Source organism: Tympanuchus pallidicinctus, unplaced genomic scaffold (genome assembly GCF_026119805.1).
Source record: "Tympanuchus pallidicinctus isolate F22 unplaced genomic scaffold, pur_lepc_1.0 scaffold27, whole genome shotgun sequence".
Lineage (NCBI taxonomy): Eukaryota > Metazoa > Chordata > Aves > Galliformes > Phasianidae > Tympanuchus > Tympanuchus pallidicinctus.
Window position 1 is genome coordinate 4,196,448 of NW_026294744.1, and position 22,360 is coordinate 4,218,807.

The window sequence follows — 22,360 nt, forward strand, 5'->3', positions numbered from 1 at the left end:
CTACCTGTAACTACCTAGTGGGAGGATATGAGCAAAATAGTTACTTTCTGGAGGTGCACAGTGATAGAATGGGATACATCAGGTGCAGTTTGGAATGTGGGAAACTGAGTAAACTGGAAATAGTCAAACGTTGAAATGAGTGTGCAGGAAGACTGGAGTCTCTGTCCCTGAACTATTGAAAATTTATCAGGACAAGGCCTTAAAACAAGCTTGTATGAATGACTTTCCTTTGCATCAGCTGGTGAACTAGCAAGCTCCAGAGGTCCCTTTCAAACTGTTACTCTGTAGTTCAGTAACAGCTGTTGTTATGTATGTGAAATTTCAGCTAAAACAAGATGGATCTTAGCGCTTCAGTATTTTGCCCACAAATCCACTTACCTCCTTCAAATTTCTGGAGATAGCAAGACCAGCCTGGACACCTACCTGTGCAGCCTGCTGTAGGGGGCGTGCTTTGCAGGGGGGTTGGATTTAATGCTCCCTAGAGGTCCCTTCCAGTGCTCACAGTTCAGTGATTCTGTGAAACGCAGATGTCAGATCATTAGTGCGCATTGCTAGAAGATCTGTCTGTAAAAGACAAGTGATTAAAAGAGACCAATATATTTAAAACTGTAGATGATAGAGATATGTAAGATGTTTTGAAAGGAAACGGTAGGTCTCAAGGATTTCAGAAGGCATGACTTAATAAAATACTAAGTAACTTTAGGATTTTCTTCTTCTTGCTGCAGTTTATGGATTTTCATTCAGTTTAGGTAACTGAAAAGACTTATTTTGTTGCTGGTTTGGTTATGCTAATACAATGATTTTAGGTAGGAATTTCCATGACAACTTAATGTTTTTAGAATAAAGCTTTTATTAACCTTTTGAAAAGAAAAGAATCTTTTTTGCTTTAAAAGCTGTAATTCACTAACTTTGTGTTTAAAATTGTTTCATTTGATATGAGGCTTTCTCTTAACTGTTGCTGAACACAAAAGGTATGGTAGTGTCCTTTGTAAGGTGAAATTATTTTGTTCTTCATGGTGCACCTTATCTACTGATGAGAAAGATACTGTTTCTTCAGCATGTGGTATGTAAAGGGAAGAATAGGTAATGTTTTAGTACTTAAACTAAATTAAGAGCTTTGTGTCTTGTTGGGAAAAAAAAATAGTATTTTTATTTGTTTTTATAACACAATCTGTTTGTGATTGCCTAGGAAACCATTGTACAGACTGTGGAACAGATAGAAGAGTATAAGAAAAAAGTAGAGAAGTTGGAAGAATATACTAAGAAATGCACGTATGTTTAAAAATGAAAATTCGTTCTTTTATGTTATGTATTTTCAGGGTTGGTTTGTTTGTGATTGTGATGTTAATATTTCAGTTACTTCAGCTTGAATTATGATGAATTCTGCATATTAGGAATTACAATGACTTATCTGTTGTTTGAAACAGTTCTCTTATGGATGCGTAGATCATGTCACTGTGGGTAGGGGTTGGGGCTATTAATGGCTAATGGGGCTAATTAAATTCTCAGGGTATAAAGCAGTTCTGTAGTGCTGCTTTAGAAACAAGTTAATATCAACCTTGTGGATTAGAAGCTTTTGTCAGTTGTCCCTTTGTTTCCTGTGTCGTTTTCATTCTTTGTGAAATAGAGTATGCAAGCTGTACATTGAGCAGCTTGATTCAGCTTTTGTATTAGCCCTGTGTTCTGCAAGAAATCAGGGTAGATATTTTCAGAGATTGCTTTCAACCTGTCTTCTTCTATGCATCTGCAACGTGTGCTTTGGCTTAGCAATGCTGTCTGCGTACTGAAAAAAGTTCTGCCACGGACAGAGAGCAACCAATCCATTGTGACTATGATGCAAAAAATTATTTTAATCAAGTAGTTAATAGTAGAGTCTTTGAAAGGGTGCAGTGTCATTATACTTACGAGTGAGAATTTTCAGGCTTTTTTAGTTTCACAGTATCAGACCTTTTATTAGTAGCAGGTAAAATAGTGTATTTTTATATACACGCAGCCATATATTCTCACTTGAAATTAATTTTGGAACCTTAAAAGCTGTGTATATTGTGGAGTGCAACTCAGTAAGCGACTTGTTTCGTGAGGGCTGCTCTAAAAGCAGTGCCTGCTATGTTGGCCCACAATATTAGAGGCAGATGTTGGTAGAATGGCAACAGTGGTTGAACCTTCCTGTCAATATACTGTTACATTTTGTTGCTGTGCAACAGATGGCAGCAGAGGGGCATGCTGACAAAACAGCATCTGACATGGACACGTGTATGAAACTAAGGTGTGGAGCTGGAATTCCTTCATGCTGAAAAAATTGCACCCATTGACATTCACTGATGTTTGTGCAGTGTTTATGGAGACTAAACAGTGGATGTTAGCACAGTAAGGGTATGGGTGGTGCATTTCACCAGTAATTTTTTTTTTGTAATCTGTGACCACAGAATGATTTCAATTTTATAAGCCGAAAGCTTGTATAATTGTAAAAGTAAATTGCTTTACTGTTTTTGCTTCTGTTCAAAGTGAGTCACTTACAGAAGAAAAAAAGAAGGAGGAAATGCTAGCTAAGGAAATGGAGAATTCAACAACGCGAATAGCTGAAGTGAATGAAGAATTGAACAAAATAGTTGGTGAACTACAGAATGCCAGAATTGATTACCATGAAGGAAAGCGTCAGCAAATGAGAGCAGAGATTGTTGAAAGCCTTAAAAGACTGTATCCAGACTCTGTGGTAATTGAATGATTTCATTTAATGCCTTATTTCAGTATTACAAACTGAGAGCTCTGCTTTAGCATGAATAAGCAGCTGTCCTGTATGATATTTTGAGCTTAAGTGCACTTGGCAAAATACAATGATAGAATCATTTGTGTTGGAATGAACTTTATAAGGTCATCTAGTCCTGCTTCCCTGCAGGGACATCTATAGCCACATCAGGTTGCTTAGATCCCAGTCCAGCCTGACCATGAATGTTTCCAGGGATGGAGCCTCCACCACTTCTCTGGATGACCTGTGTCAGTGCTTTGCTACTCTTATCATAAAAAAATATTTCTTTATATCCAATCTAAATCTTCCCTCTTTAGGTTTGAAATCTTCCCTCTTTAGGTTTCCCCTTTTCTTATCACAACAGACCCTGCTAAAGAGTGTGCCCCTCTTCAGACACTGAAAGGCTGCTAGAAACTAGGAGCATACAGACTACTGCTTGCATCCAAAAATAATTTTGATTTTGTGTACTTCTTGTGGAGTGTGATTTATTTAGTTTTTGGATTTGTTTTCTTCTAGAACTTCAGAACATATTTTTAACATGTTTATTTTGAAGAAATTAATGGGAAAGTTAGCTATAAGACCACTTATCCCAAAAAGAATACTCAGGAACATGAGATTTTTATGTTCCCACATGATTTGCTTAGCATATACCATATTTTACTGAAATTACTCTTAAGGTACTGTCTGTTTTGTGGATGCCGATACTGCATTTTCTTAAGACCTCAAAATATTTACCAAGATTGTTTTATGACTTATTTAAACCATTTATAGACACTTTTAAAGATAGTCCTTCTGATATTACTACTTGCGAGTTGTTTCCACCTCTTTAATACATCTGATCAATTGCATCTCCAGGTATGTCTTTGTGTGCATGTCCTCATCCGTTCTCATTTTAGACATACAGCCTGGGATACTGTTTTGAAAACAGTGCTTGTAAGGTGACACCTGTGGTTCTTACGCTAGCATAAAAACATAGAATGGTGTGTTTTGCTTCTCTGTCTTTGGAACCTTCTCAAACTGTGGTGTTTGTTTTTTGAAGAGAGAAATAAATTTGGTTTTTGATTCTGCTTCACAGGTTTTTCAGTTCATATTGATAAGGTATAAAAAAAATAATCAAAGGTATGATTGCATGTATGTTTTTGCTAGCTTTTTGTGTTGAAACCCTGCATGAGAAGAATTGGACTGTTTCTTGCTGGCCTAGAGAAGATCAGATGTTGAGGGTGCTCTCAATCATTTCCCTTCAGGAACTGCAAATAGAATAGTTTCAAACAAATGAAAGGTGGATAAGTTGAAACACCAGCATGTAAGGTAGCAGCATTGCTTTTGAGCTGCTCCTTATGCTCTGATGAATTAATTCCAGATTACTGGATACAGTCCAAATTAAAGTCTCAGGGTAAAAGAATCCTGAGATTTCATCTTCTTATAATCCAGTAAGTCAGAACTGGGTGGAAATTTTAGTGTCAGTTGAATTCATTGGTAAAAAGTAGTAATGGCTTACTGCTTCTAAATGCTTAGATCTAGAATATTAAAGTTTCTGTACTTCTGTTCAAAGGTACTTTTAATAGTTGGTGAGCGTTTGTAGTACTGCAGTAGCCATGCAGCAGTGTGAGTCCTGCTGCGTGAGTGCCTTTTCATTGGTCTGATTAACAAAATGAGTGTCACAGCTTATTACAGTTTTTATCATTCCTGCATCACTGGATTGGAAATATTACTATTTTTTTGAAGATTTGGTTGGACTGCCCATGTTTATTTCCCTAACAGCATGGCATTCCACCTGCAGTTATAATGCTCAGGATATGTATTAGTGCATAGCTTCAGTCTTTCAGAGAAAGGTCACCTGTGTCTAAAGTTTCAAAATTAAAACAAATGACATCTAGGGAGTACATAGAGCAAATAAATTAAGATACTCTAGGATCAGATTATGGATGGAAGCTATTGTTGAATGGCAGTGAAAGTGAATATATTTGTAAAACTTGAAAGAATACTTCTGGCTTGTAAGTGATTTTTTTGTGGTAGGTATTTGTTTATTGCATGACAGTGATATCTGATCATACTTACATGTTTAATTTGCTTTCATCTGCAGCAAACAGTCAGTGATTACCGAGATTTAGATTTACCGTCACACTGCAGAATTAGTATGCACATGCAATTAATTTTGCTTGTGGAGGTCATGTCTTAATATGAGGCAAAATAGTCTTATTTGAATTACTCAGTACAAGAAAAGCAGGTTGAACTGGTTTCGTGCTATTAATAGATGCAGATACTTCTTTTTTCAGTTAAAACTGCAGTAGTAAGCAATAGTGCCTTTCTTGTTCTCATTTTCCAGTGAACTGCTCTAATTACATAGCTTGCTCTAAAATAACGCCTCCTATTTATTTCCATAGAACAGATATGAAGAGCACAGTAATATTATTTGATAGAAAAAATTCTCAGGTACAGTAATTAGTTTTCAATGAAGTCACCACCGTTATCGGGTTCACTTGAATGAGCTGATAGAGACACTCTTCATTTCATGGTGTGACACCTGTGCAGAGACATCCAGGATGCGACTTGCCTTTCACCACTGCTGAAACAAGCCACACACTGCCTCACTGTGCTCACATCCACTGTTTGGTCTCCATAAACGTTCAGCAAATGTCAGTGTTGCAACTTTTTCTACACGCAGGCATTCAGCAACATGCCTTTGCTCTATACGCACTTCCATGTCAAACACTGTTTTGTCAGACTGACCCTTTGCTGCCATCTGTCACATGACAACATAACGTAATGGAATGTTGATAGGAAGGCTCAACCTTTACTGCCAGCATCCACCCTGATGTAGTGGGGTATTGTAATAAAACAGGGGGCATTACTTTTGGAGCAGCCCTTGTAATTAGGACCACATCATCAGTCAAAGGTCTTATATGCTACGTAGTTTCATTTCTGCAAAGATGCTTAACAAGTTTTACTATTGTTATTATATCATACTTCTAAAAGTATTTGCTAATAATTCCTAGTAAGACATTAACAGTCACCTTAGATAAAAATTAAATCTGTTCAGATTTTGAAAGCATACTTTAGTGCTTGATCTGGTGATTGCTGCAATTTACATTTTTCTGTCATAGGCCCATTGTAAGAAAGCACAGATTATAGGCATGTAACACATTTTACTTCTACTACTTCAAGATCTTGCATGCAGAAATTCTTCTTGATATCTGTAATTAAGTTTTTATTTCTCTCTGTATATTTTATTTTCAGTTTGGAAGATTGCTTGATCTGTGCCATCCTATTCATAAGAAATATCAGCTTGCCGTTACCAAAGTATTCAGCAAATATGTGACTGCTATTGTTGTTGCCACTGAAAAAACAGCAAGAGATTGCATTCAGTTCCTAAAACAAGAACGAGCTGAACCTGAAACTTTCCTTGCTTTGGATTACCTTGAGGCAAGTATATTTTTGCTGTCATCAGCAAGTTGTAAATCTTAATGCTGGCTCATTAAATGGGCTTACGTGGTAAGGGAAAGCAAACATAATAGCTCAAAAAATGTCATGCTGTCTTCTCCTATATACTTAGATGTTTTATGCCTGTGGAAATAGTATCACAAACCAGTTAAGTTTGGATGTCATCTTGTACAACCACCCTGCTCAAGCAGGGCCAACTACATCAGGTTGCCCAAGTAATTTCTGAAAATCTTCAAGCATGGTGATGCCACGGTTTCTTTGGGCAGTCTGGTTCATTGCTCAGTCACACACACAGTAAAGAAACGTTTTCTCATGTTCAGATGAAACCTCCTGTGTTCCAGTTTGTGCCTACTGCCTCTTGTTTTGTTGCTGGGCACCACAAAAAATAAAGCACGATTCTGCAGTCTTTATACCTTCCCTTCAGATACATGTACACACAAGTCTCCCCCCCCCCATGTGTCTCTTTTACTGGAGAGCCTAGGCCTGGACAGTTTTCTCCTCAGCAATGCTGAAGAGGGGGGAAGGATCACCTGCCTCAGCCTGCTGGCAACATTGCTTCCAATTCAGCCGAAGATGCTTTTAACCTTCCTCTCTCCTAGGGCACGTTACTGACTTATGTTCAACTTTGTGTCTACCAGGACACTGGTTCTTTTCTGCCAGGCTGCTTTTCTGGTTGTCAGCCCACAGAGCGTACTGAAGTGTGGTGTAATTCCTCCCCAGGGACAGAACTTTGTACTTAACGTTTGTTGAATTCTGAGAAGTTCTCACTGACCAGCTCTCCAGCCTATCTAGGTCCATCTGAAGGGATGCACGACCATCTGGCCTGGCAGCCATTCCTCCAAGTTCTGTGCCATCTGCAAACTTGCTGAAGGTGCCCTTGTCCCCCATCATCCTGATTGTCAATGAAGATGTTCAGCAGGACGGGACCCAGTATTGACTCCTGGGATACATACCTAGTTACTGGCCAGAAACTGAAGTTTGTGCTGCTGATCACCTCTCTCTGGCCTGGCAGTTCAACCAGTTTTCAACCCACCATACTGTCTACTCAACCTACCCATACATCAACTGCTTATCTATGAGGATCTTATGGGAGAAAGTGTCAGAAGCCTTACTAAAGTCTAGACAGACAATATCCACTGCTGTCCTCTCATCCACCAGGCAAGTCACTTATTTGTGGAGGTTTATCAGGTTGGTGAGACGTGGTGAACCTGGCAAGTCTGCGCTGACTATTCCTGATGACTTCATTGTGATTTATATACTTGGAAATGGTTTCCAAGATTGATCACCTTCCCTGGGTTTAAGGTGCAGATGATCTGACTCTAGTTTTGTGGGTTCTTCTCCTTGCACCTTCTGGAAGATTGGAGTGACATTTGCTCTCCTTGAGTTCGTGGGCATTTCTCCCAGTAATGGTGACTGTTGAAAGGTTGTTGAGAGTGGTCTTGCAGTGACATCAGCCAGCTCCCTCAGCATTTGTGGATGCACCCCCTCAGGGCTTCCAGATTCCTTCTGCATGTCCAGATGGCTTTAGCATTGCTCAACCTGATCTTCTTCCAATAGCAGTACATCTTTTCTTGCTCCTGCTTTCTCTTCTAGTGGCATTCCTGAAGGTCTGTCTAGATATATCCTGTGTACCAAGTCTCATGCAGCGTTCAGCTGCACTTTCTCTCCTCTTACTTTTGTCATCTGTGTACTGGCAGAAGCCCTTCTGACATCCCTTGCCAGATTCAATTCCATTTGTACTTTGCTTTCCTTAACAACATATTTGCATGCTCGTCCAGTGCCTCTTTTCCTGCCAGATTATCCTTCCAGCTTCCATCGCATGTATGCTTCCTTTTTCTCATTATTATTATTAATATTTAATTTTTTTTTTTCTTTTTACCAGTAATGATTTGTTTTTCCATGGCATTTTTTCTTGACTTACTGCTTGTTGATATGGGCCACTCCTGGAGGAGAGATCTTTGAATATAAACTAGCATTCTTGGGCCACTCTTCAATTCAGAGCCTTGTCCCTTGGGACTTTCCCACACAGATCCTTGAAGGGACCAAAATAGCTTTGCTGAAGTCCAGCTCTTGCTTTTTGCCCTACTCTGTTCGCTCAGGTTTCTGAGCTACCTTATCTTATTATTGATCATTGCAGCCAAGGTTGCCTTCTATCTGCAGGTCACCAATGAACCTCTCCTTGTTGGTGAGTATGAGGTCCAGCAGAGCTCCTCTCCTCTTAGGCTCCTCCCTCACTTTGTGTGAAGAAGTTGTCAGTGATCTTCAGGAACCTCCTGAATTAGTCATGCCCTCTTCTGTAATTCCTTGAGCAGATTACAAGCTTAATCCACTTTGTCTTCATGGTGAAGTGTCCTTTTGCAGACTCCCACTATAGTGTAACTCATCCTTTTTTTTTTGTTTGTTTGTTTTCCTTACCAACTATCTCTTATTTCACCAAGCAGAGCTCTGTCAGTGCAGCTGACATCCTCGCATACAGGGCATCTCCAGCTCATGTTCACAAACTGGCTTTCGTCGAAAGACGATGTTTCCATTGCAGCACTCCAATCATGTGAGCCATCTCAGTATGTCTACATGATCCCGAGATTGTTGCCCTGCAACTGCAAGCAGATCTCTTAAACTCATCTTGTTTATTTCTCATGCGTGTCCTAGTGTATGTGCACTTCATGTACAGTAAGAGACATAAATCCCAGGACTGGTATTGCACACAGAACATGAAAAACAGATGTTTCTGGTCTTGTAGCAGTTGATACCCATTGTTTTGATTTGTACATCTTGTTTCCAGACCATTGAAATTTGGATATGGTTTGCTGTTACAACTTGAATTTTAAGCAGCACATATTTGCTTTAAAGGTCAAGCCCATCAATGAGAGGTTAAGAGAGATAAAAGGAGCTAAAATGATTGTGGATGTTGTGCAGACTCCATTTGCTCCATTGAAAAAAGTGATTCAGTTTGTGAGTGGGAACGGCTTGGTCTGTGAAACAGTTAAAGAAGCAAGACAAATAGCATTTGATGGACCAGTGAGATTGAAGGTAAGAGGGTGAATTTGTTTGCACGTGTTATGCATTTGATGCCATTTAAATAATATTTCTATGAGCATCCCACAAACTACTGCAGAAAAACACAAAAATTATACCTTGCTGTTCAAACTCCTTCTACATAAGGCACCAATATTTCACATGCTTACATTTTCCTCTGCATGGTACATATAAATGATTTCCTGAGAAAAGGAAATAAATTAGAAAAGATAATATTAGCATCCAGACATACTTCTTGACATTGTCCTCTACTTTTGAAAGGAAGGATGAGGAAAAAAGAATAATCATTCTTAAAACCATCCAATTTAAAAATAAAAACGTCATCTTTCTAGCTTTGCCGTGAAGAAGTGCTTTCAAAATTTATTTTAATAATCTCTATTTTTTAGACAGTTGCAATTGTAGACTATAAATTGAAGAGGCAGCTTCTTTCTCCTTTTGTACCATTTTTTCTTTTCAGCCATCTCTCTACTTCTTTCATTGTCAGTAGAGCACTTTTACACGCTTACTAAGCCTTTTAAAAATGTGATTGAAACAGCTCTAAGTTGAAGATGAATGTGAAGTCATGTTCTCTTGAAATTAGGTTAACTCCCCCCAAACTCCATTTTCTTTACTAAAATTTACGTTTCCTTTTTACAGATGAGCTGTTTGTTTTTCCAGCTGCCTAGATTTCCTCCTCTCCATTATCACCTTGCTTGTTTTGCTTTTCTGACCTGGCTATAATCTTCATTGCCAATGTACACGAATCTCTCATTAATTTCCTAAACACAAGGAAATGATAGCATTTCATTTCCCTTTTTGATCTGTTGTAATAATACCAAACTGTGACTTGTGCCAAGAAACAGCAGGCTTTTTTTGTGTATTTCATGTTAGCATATTTTGGAACAGGGTAGAAGTATGGACTCCCAACTAACATGCATTGGTCACCTGCTTAACCACCATATTTTGGTTCCCTGTTTCACAGTATAATTTGGCTGGTTTGTATAAAGAAAAATTTTAATTTAATTTTTACTTGCAGACAGTGGCACTTGATGGGACGTTATTTCTGAAATCTGGAGTGATTTCTGGAGGATCTAGTGATTTAAGAGTTAAAGCTAGATGCTGGGATGATAAAGAAATAAATAAAATGAAAGAAAGAAGAGATACATTGATTACCGAGTTGAAGGTAGGCCTCTTAAAAAAGTACTTAACTGCAAAAGGCTGTAAGTTGCATTTACTTTAACTTAGCTGTGGGAGAGAGATAAAGATGAGTCTCAAAACTTCTGGAAGCAGCAAAGAGAGAGTAGTTGTTTATACTCTTAGTTTTTGGTAAGGTAATATAGGTCCCTGTCTTTGGCTCATGGGTTGGTTAGCACATTACAGAGGTGGAGAACCAATCAAACATAATACGTAGTTCTCCAGGGGAAAGGAGTTATGTTCCCAAAGACTTTTAGCAAAAAAGTCAATACATTCTACCCACATGAAAATGTTTGCACAGTCCAAAACCTGGCAATGTAAAATTTGCCATACATCTAGTAATCTCGGACTGCTTGAGGAGAGAGTAGAAATTTGTATATGTACGCTTTTTCTTGAGAAATAAATCTGTGCAGAATGACTATTGAATATGACCAGTGCTATCAGCATTTTCCTTCCACATGGCCTTTCTCATTGAGGTTGGCTTAAATAGCGCATGAAATTTGAAAAACAAGGAGTTTCCAAATAAGAAAGGCTTTGCTTTAAATGTTTTTTCTCTGTTCCCACTCTAATATTTTTCTAGGATTTAATGAAGATGAAACACAAAGAAGCTGATTTGAAACAGTTGCAAGCTCAGTGCCGTGGAACTCAGACACGACTTAAATACTCACAGAGTGAACTAGATCTTATTAAAAAGAAACATCTTCCTAATCTCTATATGGTGTAGTACTAAGACTTTATAATTTTCATGCTTAATCATTCTATTTTTATTTTACCTGAGCTGTAATTACCAGTGAAGTAAATACGAATTCCTTATAGAGGCTTTTTACTTTGGTTTTTTTTTTACATACAGCAGTTATGACTAAAGAATTACTAAAACATTTTTTTTAGTTAAAAAACAATTGAAATTATTTTTCTTAAAATTAGATCTAAAGTTAATTTGAATTTCTGCTAAGCTTGGTCTATCATTTAGTAATCTTCAAACTTCTGTAACTCAAATTGTGCTTATAAATTGTTTATGTCACTTGTTTTACTATTTACTAAGACTGTTGCTACTGCAGGTCAATCAGCAATGTGTGGGTAAATAACATTTAGTATTTTTAATCGGAAAAACAGTTAACCTGGTTCAGAAATGTGTTAGTTTCTAGAAAGCTGACCATCTCGTTAAGAAAAGTTACTATTTTTTTCTCTTCTATGTAGGAAAAATCAAAGCTGGAAAGTGAACTGGTAAATACTGAGTCTCAGCATGATATGATAAAGGAAGGAGTAGTACAAAGAAAACTAAAACTGGAAGAATTACAGAAGCAGATTAATGAGGTAGGTCCTTCTGTCCTAGTCAGGACAGGAACAGGCTGCCCAGAGAAGTTATGGATGCTCCATCCCTGGAGGCATTTAAGGTCAGCATGGGTGAGGCTCTGGGCAGTTTGTCTAGTGGCAGTGCTGCCTGTAGCACGGAATTATAAGCTTAGTGAGCTTTGATCCCTTCCAATCTAAGCAATTCTTTGCTTCTCTGCCTGGTAACTTCTACATGAAAGCCTGCTCTTTTGCACTTTTTATCAGAAACAGGAAAAGTTTTCTAAGATGTTACACGATCTAGCAGGTTAGATTTCCAGACTGTCTTTTCTGTAGACTGTTCTGCCACCTCATAACCCAGTTCCCTATCATTCTCTTCAGGCAGTCCCCAGAACAGTTCATACAGACAGCTGACATTCAAAAGTTCTGTTACTATGAAAGAATGAAGGAATTCAGTGAGGTGAATAATATTAAAGCCTAATCTGACAACAAAAGCAGTTTCATACTGTGTTCTACTAGAATTCTGGCAAATCTGTCCCTTCTCAGAAAAAAAATACGTCATTCCCTACTTCTTTTTGGAATCCACCTTTCTCATTACTTTTGCCAAACAATAGGGAATCTGGTAGAGACTGCCAAAGAGTGGTGCTGCAGTTCTAACAGGAAAATTCAAAGCCCTCTGCCTAAATACTTAGGTAATTGTAGATCTGTAGGCCATTTATAATCACTGTCTGGAGTTATTTGAGGTGTACAGTAATTCAGACTGATAAGAGGGTCGGAAACAAGGAACTTTCTTGAATTAATCTATGAGTGAAATTTTGTATGTGAAGAGAAACCAAAAATACTATGCCTTGTCTGTCTTCTTGTGGTACAGATGTGGGGGAGTGCAGATGTGAGTCATCTGCAGGCACTGAGAAAGTCATTAGTGTTTTGGCCATAAGAATCTTATATCCAGGTAATTTTCCCTGTACCGGGGGGAAACAAAAAACAACAGCAAAACAAGAAAGGCTGGCCATGAGTTTCCTAAGAATAGTGTAACTTGATTGGATATAGCATTTGGTGTCACATTAAGGGTGTCTGTAGCTTGGCCTACAGACCAACCGAAACAGTGTATACAAACTTGGTTTTTGCTTTGTGAAGTTGTTTTTGTTTTGTTCAGTCCATTGTTTTTACTGCTAACTGTACACTGTATAGTTAGGAAATCAGACTCTGTTGCATTCTTTTTTTTTTACTTTTTTTGCTGTGGCTCTGTTGTAAATGAGATGTAGCAATTAATATTTATGGCTATTTATTGAAAGGATTAAAATGAATGGGGCTACATCAAGAAGCTTAATGTAGCTCATTAGTGTCTTCTCTACTATTTCTCTTCTTAAGGTGAGTGGAAACCACGGACAAAACTAGGGAGGCTGCTTATACTGTAGTAATTTGAATTGCATTTATAATGACCAGGTGCTGGCAGGAAGAGTTTGGATGAAAGTAACATTTTGCAGATCATGCACTTTATATTCGGCATTTGTGCTGAAGCTCTTATTTGAAAATGTCAAGTACAGATTCTTTCTCCTTTCTGAGCTTGTTTCCTTTGAAAGCCTATAACACAAGATGATCATTTAAGCATTTTAATTCTGTGATTTGCAAAACAGCATAAGCATTTCTTTGCTCCTTTTCCATTTATTCAAAGGCAGAAGATGCTGTTTTCCAAGAATTCTGTGAAGAAATTGGCATTGAAAATATACGTGTGTATGAACAAGAACATGTGAAAAAACAAGAAGAGATTGATAAGAGAAGGTGGTATTTGTAATTAAAATATGAAAACAGTGTAGCATGTGAGTTGGGCATGTAGATGAGTAACTGTCATAGCATAAAAACAAAAAAAAATGGAAAATGTTATATTACCATTGCAATAATTAGTTAGCAGTTGCACAGCTGTGTTTTGGATTTATTAGACAGTACAGCCAGTGACATTTTGCAACAAACTTGAAGATAAAATGTGTTATTTTGGTTGTACTGTTGCAGAAAAATAAAGTAAATAATAGTTTTCTTAAATTCACATGAGAAGTGGCAGTTCAGGGTGATATGAAGGCTTACTCGTGGTCATAAATCTTAAAGGATGACTGAATGTAAGATGCAGTGACTTGATACAGAAATGTACTACTAAGGAAAATGGCATCTTAATTTTCTCAGACAACCTTCGGCTGGTATTCCACTCAGACAAGTGCATGTCACAGTACAACAAATATTTGACCACTTTGTATCTTTGATAACATACGTGTTGGAGAATTACTACTGTATTTTTGTAAGTTCCAGTATATCCATAGGATTTGGTATAGTGGAATCAATGATGGAAATATAAGTAAGTTCATGTGGTCTAGTAGGAAAGAGAGAGAGAGAGAGAGACAGAGAGAGACAGAGAGACAGAGAAAAAATTTAAAATCTATCTACTAATAGCATCAAGTCATGGTTACTAATCTACTTCTAAGTGTTGGCTTGAAATACTGTTCCTTCACCAGGTTGGAGTTTGAAAATCAGAAGACACGACTAAGTGTGCAGCTGGAATATAATCGTGAGCATCTACAGAAACTAATAGAAACCGTGAGCAAGTTAAGGGATGCTATTAATAAAGATGAATCTGAGATTACTGGATTACAGAAGGTGACTAATATATATATACGCATAGAAAATATCTGGGGCTGAAAGGAAGGATTGCATTCAGTCACACATAGTTAATTCTGTAGAGTAATTCTAGTGCTTAATTCTGTATTGGTAGTGTAAGTATGGAAAAAAATGTGCGTGTCATTCTTTCAAACTCAGAATAACTTGTGTAAGGATACTTAATAATTATTAAAAATAAACTTACTAAAAGTAAAATTGGAATCACTATGTGCAGAGTTGTGTTTAGTTTATATAAAAAGGCAGCATGTGACTACAGATAAAGCTGTGTAACTGGGACTTGTTAGAAGATTTTATGTGAAGCAGTAAATAATGTGTGCTTTCATTTTTAAGGTGCTTCATAAATGCTAGTAGGCGTAAAATAACCAAGTATTAATGCTAAATACAGATTTTTAATTGAAATATTACGCAGGGACTCTTTTCTTCATAGTGTTTCTTATTTGTTTTTTAATTCAGCTGATCAAGATCCTGTTGACTGTAGAATAAAAATACACATTCATAATAAATTTTCATAGTATTTATGTTTTTTGTTAAATAAACTGTGCTTATGGGGCACTAGAAAGTGATGGAGAAAAGATGCGCTGCAGTGCTTTGTTTGAAAAGTAAAGCTGCTCCAACATGGGCAAAGAAGCCACATGCATCATTTGACATCTGTATTCTAGTAGCATATAAAGAAACAAGCATACTTAGTAAGTATGAAGATGTGTATATTTGATTCTGAGAAAAATAACTGTCTGACTCAGGCCTGCACAAAAACTTGACTTGATGCCTGTGTGTAATTCTTTAGAAATACAACTTAGAGCGAGTTCTGATATTTTTGTCCTGGAGAAGGATTGCGTGTATTAAGTTCTGAAGGTATTTTGGTCTGATGCTGTAACAGCAGTAAATCTTAATTAATTTTCCATAATGCTGATGTCTGAAGGACCCTGCCTTCCTGCATGTCGTGTTAGGTTGACTATATTTTTACACGTCAGTTTTAGCAATTCATCAATGGTATGATTTACACAGGGGTAAAGGGGTAAAAACTCGTGTAAAGTCCTTCCACTTGTATTTGTTCTTTGAAGAGATCGTTGTTCTCTGCAGATTACCTTAGGATTTATCTTTATTGAACAATACTTTCTACATGATTTCAGGTTATGTGAGATGATGTTAAATATTTTGTACAAGTACAGCAGATGAGAACACTTTTTGGAGGCTGCTGGGATAACAGAGGAAAAGAGTGTAGGCTACAGATTGTAGGAGTTCTAGGATCCCTGCCTTGTTTAATGGTGTTACAGTCTGCTGCAGTCACAAATCTGGAGCTGGCCATGCCTATGTATAAAAAAACAACTGGATCTTCTCACATATAATACAGGCCTTTCTCACAGTGCTCTTCAGACTTTATGCTGCAGCACATTTGAAAGTATTGTAACAGGTTTAAACTTCAACTCTATGTAACTATTTGTATGTTAAAGGTCCTTTGTTAAAAGGTTTAAATTAATGTTTCTTTTTAAAAATATTAAATATTAATATTTCTATGCAGGATGAGGAAAAGCATCTAAAAAAGGTGAAAGAAATTGAGGAGGAGGAGCAGCATCTTAAAGATAGATTAAGTGTTCAGAAATCTGAGATTATAAAAACCCAAAGTGAAGCAGAGGAGTTGAGAAAAACGTTTTTAACTCTTAATAGGTAATTATTGCACTCTTGGGAAAAATGAGTCATGTAATAATCTTTAGAAGAGTTCTGGCAATGAGATATTTGCATTTCTTAAGTTCTGTTGTCTTGTGAAAAATTATTAGAGACGTGGTAACTTGCTTTTACAGTATGCATTAGTTAAAAAAAGCTTCTGTTTTGATACTTGGTTCCAGAAGGTAATTTGAATATTTCATGAGACCATTCCGTAATAAGATATGCTGTTCTATATAGTTTATTTATTTAGTATTAGTTCTTGTGATTTCTAATGAATATGTACTGATTTCTGATAAGTACGTATTAGCTTACAATTTGATCTCGGGGGAGCATGTTAAAAGATGTTGAACATTTCTGGAAGGGTTTTACTGCACACGTTGTTTTCTGGTTGTTTCATATTTTTATCTGGGTTTATTTAATGAGTGTTTTCTTTTTCTGATTCCTTCAAGTGTTGGGCACCTTACACTAACATTGATTTAGGGTCAATGTTTTCTCCTTACCCTTCTTTTAAATCAGCTGCTTTAGAAACAGTTTACAGTTCAATTTACCGCTTATCTTATTCAGGAGTTCTTGTGATGTTTGAAAAAAAATTATATGTTGGCACAAACTTTCAGAATTCAAAATGAGCCCTTAATTTACATGCCCAGTAATGCGTGTTTAAGATTAGCAGCACTAGACTGTTTTGTCTCTGCCTCATTAAATAACTTAATGCTATCAAAAGAATTTGTTGCAAATGGAGTAATGATAAAAAAAAAAAAAAACTTGATTACAGCTTGAGAGGCATCAAATCTGTATATATATTAAGGAGAGCAGAACAGAACATGGTTATCGATTGTTATAGTTGGAAAGGATGCTATAGTGTGAACTTGGAATATGTTGGGATTATATCCTTGCTACTAGCACTTGCATTATAATGGAGTGTAGAGTTGGTATGTTACAACAGAGCTTTAGTTTACCTGCTAGAATAGTGCATGGTTCCCATGTCAAACTCAGTGATTTCAGGGCATGAAGGGAGTGGAAAAAATTAGTGCTCTTTGCATTATACTTTAATGAAGATTACAGAGATAGTGGTTTTTCATGCTTTATGACTATAGGTATTATTGATAGTGATGCTGCTGCTCTTCAGTGGTTTTGTGCCTTTTGTGTACGTAGGGAAGCTGCAAAATTACAAAAGGAAGCTGCAGCTATAGAAGCTTCTCTGGAAGATAAAAGATTAAGAAGACATAATATGCTTCTAGAATGCAAGGTGCAGGACTTGAAAATACATCTCCTGTCTGGGTCGTTGGATGACATCAGTGAAATAGAGGTACTTTATATAAGTAAAGATAGATGCTGTGTAGGTGCCATTATTTAGCCTTCAATTTAATTATATTCTTTTCTTTACAGGGCTAGTTGTCTTAAATAATAATGATAAATTAATTGGTTTTGTGTGATCAAGCCTCATCCATTCAAAAGGATGATTTTGTTTATTTTTTAAGACAGAGATATTGTTTGCAGTTGTTTTTGCATGTGCTTATGATGTATTCCTGCTCAATATGTAAAATCATTGTGGTACAAAATGGCGTGAAGCAGTATTCTAGATACGTATGTATAAGAGGGCACAGGGGATCACGTCAATCATAAACAAATATAGCATGTGTCTGGGTTGAGATAATATTTTGATTTCAGTATATGTAGATGTTTACAGAAATAAAAACAGGCTAAATAGAAATATTCCTGCTATCAGGGAATTGAACATTACTACTTTTCTCAATCTTTCCTCTTTCAGCAACAGTATCTTTTGTGTGGAGAAATTATTCTTTGTCCCCTTTTGTGAAAGAAAAGAAGTTATTTATTTTGAAGTATTTGTGCCTATAAAGTTGGAAGAAATCTTGTTCAATCCACTCCTTAGAAAAGTGCTTTTGTTGGAGGATAGGTCTAAATAGGTATGAGTTTGTAGGCAGCTCAGGTATCTGTTTATGAATAAGGAAGAAAAAATTAAGGAAGTTGGCAATCGGAATAACAACTTTGATTCCTAGATAACAGTACTGAAAAGACAGAAATATTTGGTTTTGAGAAGCCTGGTAGGAAAAGGACTGATGGTGAATGCAGCATGGCATGTGTTTCATTTAAAGACGAGTAGCCATTTGAACTTCAGGCTTACAGTGTCCAGAAGATACTCTGCTTATGTCAAACAGAACTGAAGTTCATTTTTCTCAAGCCGGCTAAATAAAAGATGTACCTTGACTGACACACTTCAGAGCCTTTCCTTGAATGAAGAATGAATTACCACAGAAAAGTAAATTATTTCCCATCAGGAGAGAATGGTGTACTTCCAGTATGCACATTATTCTATAAACAGAGAAATTACAGCTGCTCGCATAGGAGCTTCAAACTGAAATTGGCAGATGTTTTTGTCTTCATATAAAAGGTGCACTTATATTCTTAGAATTATAGGATCTTACTGTTAGCTCAATTTTGGACGGGGGTCAAGCAATGGAAGAAGTTTACCTCATGCCCTGTTACCACTGTGTCTTTTTCTGTCTTTTCAATGTATTGTTTAAATGATTTAGAAATTTTGTATTTCTGAAACAGAATGTCCATTTTGCCCATAGCTAGGAACTGAAACAGAAGACACTCAGACTACAGGTATCTATGAAAAGGAAGAGGCAATTAAAATAGACTACAGTAGCCTACCTAAAGAACTGAAGGTAATCTCATTTTAAATAAACACAAATTGAGATATTTTTTATTTAAAATATTTCATTTCTTGAAATTATTTGTTTATTCCTCACCCTAGCCTACAAATGGAACATTTTAAAAACACCGGTAAGCTGAAGTATTTTGGTTTTGCAATTGTACGTGACACAAATATATGAAGTTTTTAGATAGGTCAGATATCTTTTCTGTTACGTTTAACTAAAAGTCTACCTAAACCATAAGAAAAGCATAGAAAAACTGTAAATATAATTCTTACTTTTTTTTCCTCCTTTACCTTCTGCCTTCAAGTTCTGCCACAGAAGGTTATAACACATAACACTAGAAACTAGGGATTGTCTACTGGAAGTGGTGGGAGGGAACTGTGTCATTTTCTTTCCCATTGTATTTTCAGAAACTGAATCTTAGAACTCTGTGATTCCATTACAATCATGTTTTCTTAGCACATTTGTGTGTGAGTAAATTCTTTTTAACCATCACAGCTAAAATGAATTATGGATGTTAGGTCCAGAGCAAGGAGGAATTTGAACTTTTGTCAAAAAGTCTTCAGTAAACCACAAAGAAATATTTTCTTTGCAAATCAAGGAATGAAGACAGCTGAGGTTTGTCCTGTATTGTAACTTCTGATGGATATCTAGGCTGAAGAGATGTTTTTATTGTCAAAGGATTTGTAAAACAATACTTAGGACCTAGTAGATTGATTCTGTGAACTAAGACTCTGGATAGGGAGCATTAGATGTTGGGTTTTTTTTTAGTTTTGTTTCCACATAGAACTATCAGATGAGTGGAGTGCTTATCCAGAAACCATGACTGCTTGTTTTATACTTGTTTTATTACCTAAAAGCAAATCTTATGACCTGAAGTTTGTTTTGTTTTGTTTTTTCTCTGTTGTTGTTGTTTATTTCTTTAGGATCTAGAGTCTGATAAAGAGATAGAGGCTCATCTGAACCAGATTCAGCAGGAAATAAAATCTAAGGAGAGCATCTTAATGAAGACAGCTGTTCCAAACCTGAGAGCAGTAGAGAAATTACAAATAGCTCGGACCAAATTCCAAGAATCAATGGAAGGTATCACTGAGTCTTCCTTATTGTTTCTTTAATGGCCTTGAAAGTTCTTGCCCTAATTAAAATTCCTTTTTATGGGGTTGGTCTTGCTGTTTTTGCTACTTTCAGGTATTAAGGTATTTCTTGTGCTTAAATGTTTATCCTCCGTTGTCTTTTAACTGTATTTAAACAATTTATTAATATATACTTTGCAGTATTTCATTGAAACACAGTTGAAATGATTAGCAAAAATTACTTTGCAGAAGTGGTTACAAGTAATTTCTTGACCAAATGACACTGTGAAATATTTTCTTAAAAGGACTGACCTTAATTGTAAAAGCATTTTAATTTTTCTTAATTAGAAGGTTGTCCAGAATCTCAGACATAAGCATCACTGTAAAATTACCAATGTCCTCAAAGAGAATTGCACTGAATTACTACCAAATTGAAGGAGTTCTGAATCTGTAACCAGTAAATGCTTGGGCTGCTTAAGGCCATGCTGCCTAGAGAAACAATTAGAAAGAAAAACTTTGTTGCTTCAGAGCAGTGTGGCATAGAATATACTGAATATATGTAACTTTCCCATTTTGGAGGCCACCAATTAAAATCTGGGAGGAAACTCATAATGTTGGTGTGCTGTCTGTTTGTGTGTTAGAATTGTTTCTGTAGTATTTTCCTTGATGCTTGCTGTGGGACACAGTCCACTTATTTTTTTCTGTATATTTTCTTAGAGTCTTATTATGAAATAATTTTAGAATTTTTTTCATAGCTTTTGAGACCAGCAGAAAGGAGGCCAGAATATCCAAGCAAGAATTTGAAGAGGTGAAAAAAAGGAGATATGAACTTTTTAGCAAGTGCTTTGAGCATGCATCCATAGTTATTGATCAGGTCTACAAGAAACTTTGCAGAAACAGTAGTGCACAGGTGTGTCATGTTCTCTAGTACTTGGCTTAAAATGCCTCCAGGAGGCTTTGCTATGCAGAATTAGAAAACTTAATCTGCACACTGTGATTGTTGTACTTCAAAAGAAACTACTGCCTAAGAAATTGTACACATACACAGGTTTGCTGCTGGCTTCTCCACCAGTTCTCTTCCATTACTTTTCTGTAGAGAAAGAAATGCCATTCCTTTCACAATGATGACCAAGGAATGTATGAGAAACATACAAGGAGCTACAAGATTATTTTTGCTAGCAGTGATTTGCTAAATGTCCGTATATGTGGGAAAAAAAACATTTGAGGTATTTGCAGTGGCATAGAAGTTGCTTTGCAAGATACTTGACATGTATACAGCCTGAATAACAACAAAAGGCATTTTCTCAGTGGAGAAAAAGAGGAAAATATGCATTACTTCCAAAAAAACAAAGGTGCTGCAAAGACTGTACTTCTTATTTGCGTGACTGTTTATCAAGGAAGTTGCTTTAAATCAGTGCAAATGTAGCATTGTGGTTTTTTGAAAGTTTGTTTCAAAAAAAAAAAAAAAAGGAATATGTGGACCATTTCCAAAATGGTTTTGTTAATTAGCCTTCTTCATCATTCATCAAGAGGAGTATTCACTGGGAGGTTTAATAGTGTTAATATTCAGAAGCGATGAGAAGCTTCATCCAACAAGTGAAGTTGATTTATCAGCTTCGAGTATAGCTCAGTCAGTATTTAAGTCTAAAAAATGCACATCACAACAATATTATAAGTGTCACTATCAACATTGAGATGTATGCATTTCCAGGCATTCCTTAGTCCTGAGAATCCTGAGGAGCCTTACCTGGAAGGCATAGGCTTTAATTGCGTGGCACCCGGAAAGCGCTTTATGCCAATGGACAGTTTGTCAGGAGGAGAAAAAACTGTGGCCGCTCTGGCTCTTATATTTGCTGTACACAGGTAAAATATTTTGGTGTTATACAAGTATTTGGCTTTATAAGTGATAGGAAGAATGCATACTTAAACGTGTTAAAAATCTGCTAGTACTGTATCTTCATATTTACAAAAATCTTTCATTCTTTACCCGTCATTACTCATTATCACAATAATTTTTTGGTAGTGTGACTCACAGTCATTAGAACACTTATCAGTATTTTTGCATTTAAATGCAAAACACTGTATTTTCTTTTACAGTTTTCGGCCTGCACCGTTCTTTATTTTAGATGAGATAGATGCTGCCCTGGATAACACAAACATTGATAAAGTAAGTTGGTCTCTCTTACTTTGCCTTTTTAATCTACACATAATGGTATATTTTGCAGGAGGATGGCTACTTTTCATTAGATGTTACAGGGCTAGAGAGATTTCTTGCAGTGCCTTAACCTCTTTGAAAATAACATTGTGTTTAGAACAGAAATAATGATCATACATGAGATGTTTGACTAAGGCTAGGTTTTAATTCCTAAATCTAACAATGTCTTTTAAGCAGTCTTCAGTCTGTGAATATGAGAAAACAGAGCAATTCTGTAGAAAATTTGCCCCATGAATGTGTGTGGTGCAATCTAAGACAAAAGCCATCTGGGAATTGCTGATTGGGTTTGTTGAGTTGGAATTTTTAAGGACTTTAAATTCCCTTAATTGTAAGAAGCAGAAGGGAGTGTATCTAGGTGTTGAAATTCAATTCT

At 36.5% G+C, this 22,360-nt stretch overlaps 1 protein-coding gene and 1 long non-coding RNA gene across 6 annotated transcripts in view; one reads left to right on the forward strand and one right to left on the reverse strand.

The window, feature by feature from the left end:
* SMC1B (structural maintenance of chromosomes 1B) overlaps positions 1-22,360 on the forward strand; it is a 33,260-nt gene that overhangs the window by 8,859 nt on the left and 2,041 nt on the right. For 2 of the 3 annotated variants that reach the window (XM_052690747.1, XM_052690749.1), the window contains 16 exons: positions 1,190-1,272; positions 2,506-2,713; positions 5,984-6,169; positions 9,038-9,217; positions 10,239-10,385; positions 10,977-11,114; positions 11,594-11,710; positions 13,362-13,468; positions 14,191-14,332; positions 15,873-16,018; positions 17,171-17,324; positions 18,613-18,708; positions 19,626-19,782; positions 20,528-20,682; positions 21,484-21,635; positions 21,870-21,939. In XM_052690747.1, coding sequence (XP_052546707.1) covers positions 1,190-1,272; positions 2,506-2,713; positions 5,984-6,169; positions 9,038-9,217; positions 10,239-10,385; positions 10,977-11,114; positions 11,594-11,710; positions 13,362-13,468; positions 14,191-14,332; positions 15,873-16,018; positions 17,171-17,324; positions 18,613-18,708; positions 19,626-19,782; positions 20,528-20,682; positions 21,484-21,635; positions 21,870-21,939 — 2,238 coding nt within the window. The remainder of the gene's footprint in view (positions 1-1,189; positions 1,273-2,505; positions 2,714-5,983; positions 6,170-9,037; positions 9,218-10,238; positions 10,386-10,976; positions 11,115-11,593; positions 11,711-13,361; positions 13,469-14,190; positions 14,333-15,872; positions 16,019-17,170; positions 17,325-18,612; positions 18,709-19,625; positions 19,783-20,527; positions 20,683-21,483; positions 21,636-21,869; positions 21,940-22,360) is intronic. The other variant, XM_052690748.1, reaches the window with a different exon arrangement.
* The window catches only part of LOC128084557 (uncharacterized), a 37,565-nt gene that overhangs the window by 5,923 nt on the left and 9,282 nt on the right, over positions 1-22,360 (reverse strand). For all 3 annotated transcript variants that reach the window (XR_008208586.1, XR_008208588.1, XR_008208587.1), the window contains 2 exons: positions 9,322-9,405; positions 424-564 (listed from right to left, as the gene is read on the reverse strand). This is a non-coding gene — a long non-coding RNA (uncharacterized LOC128084557). The remainder of the gene's footprint in view (positions 1-423; positions 565-9,321; positions 9,406-22,360) is intronic.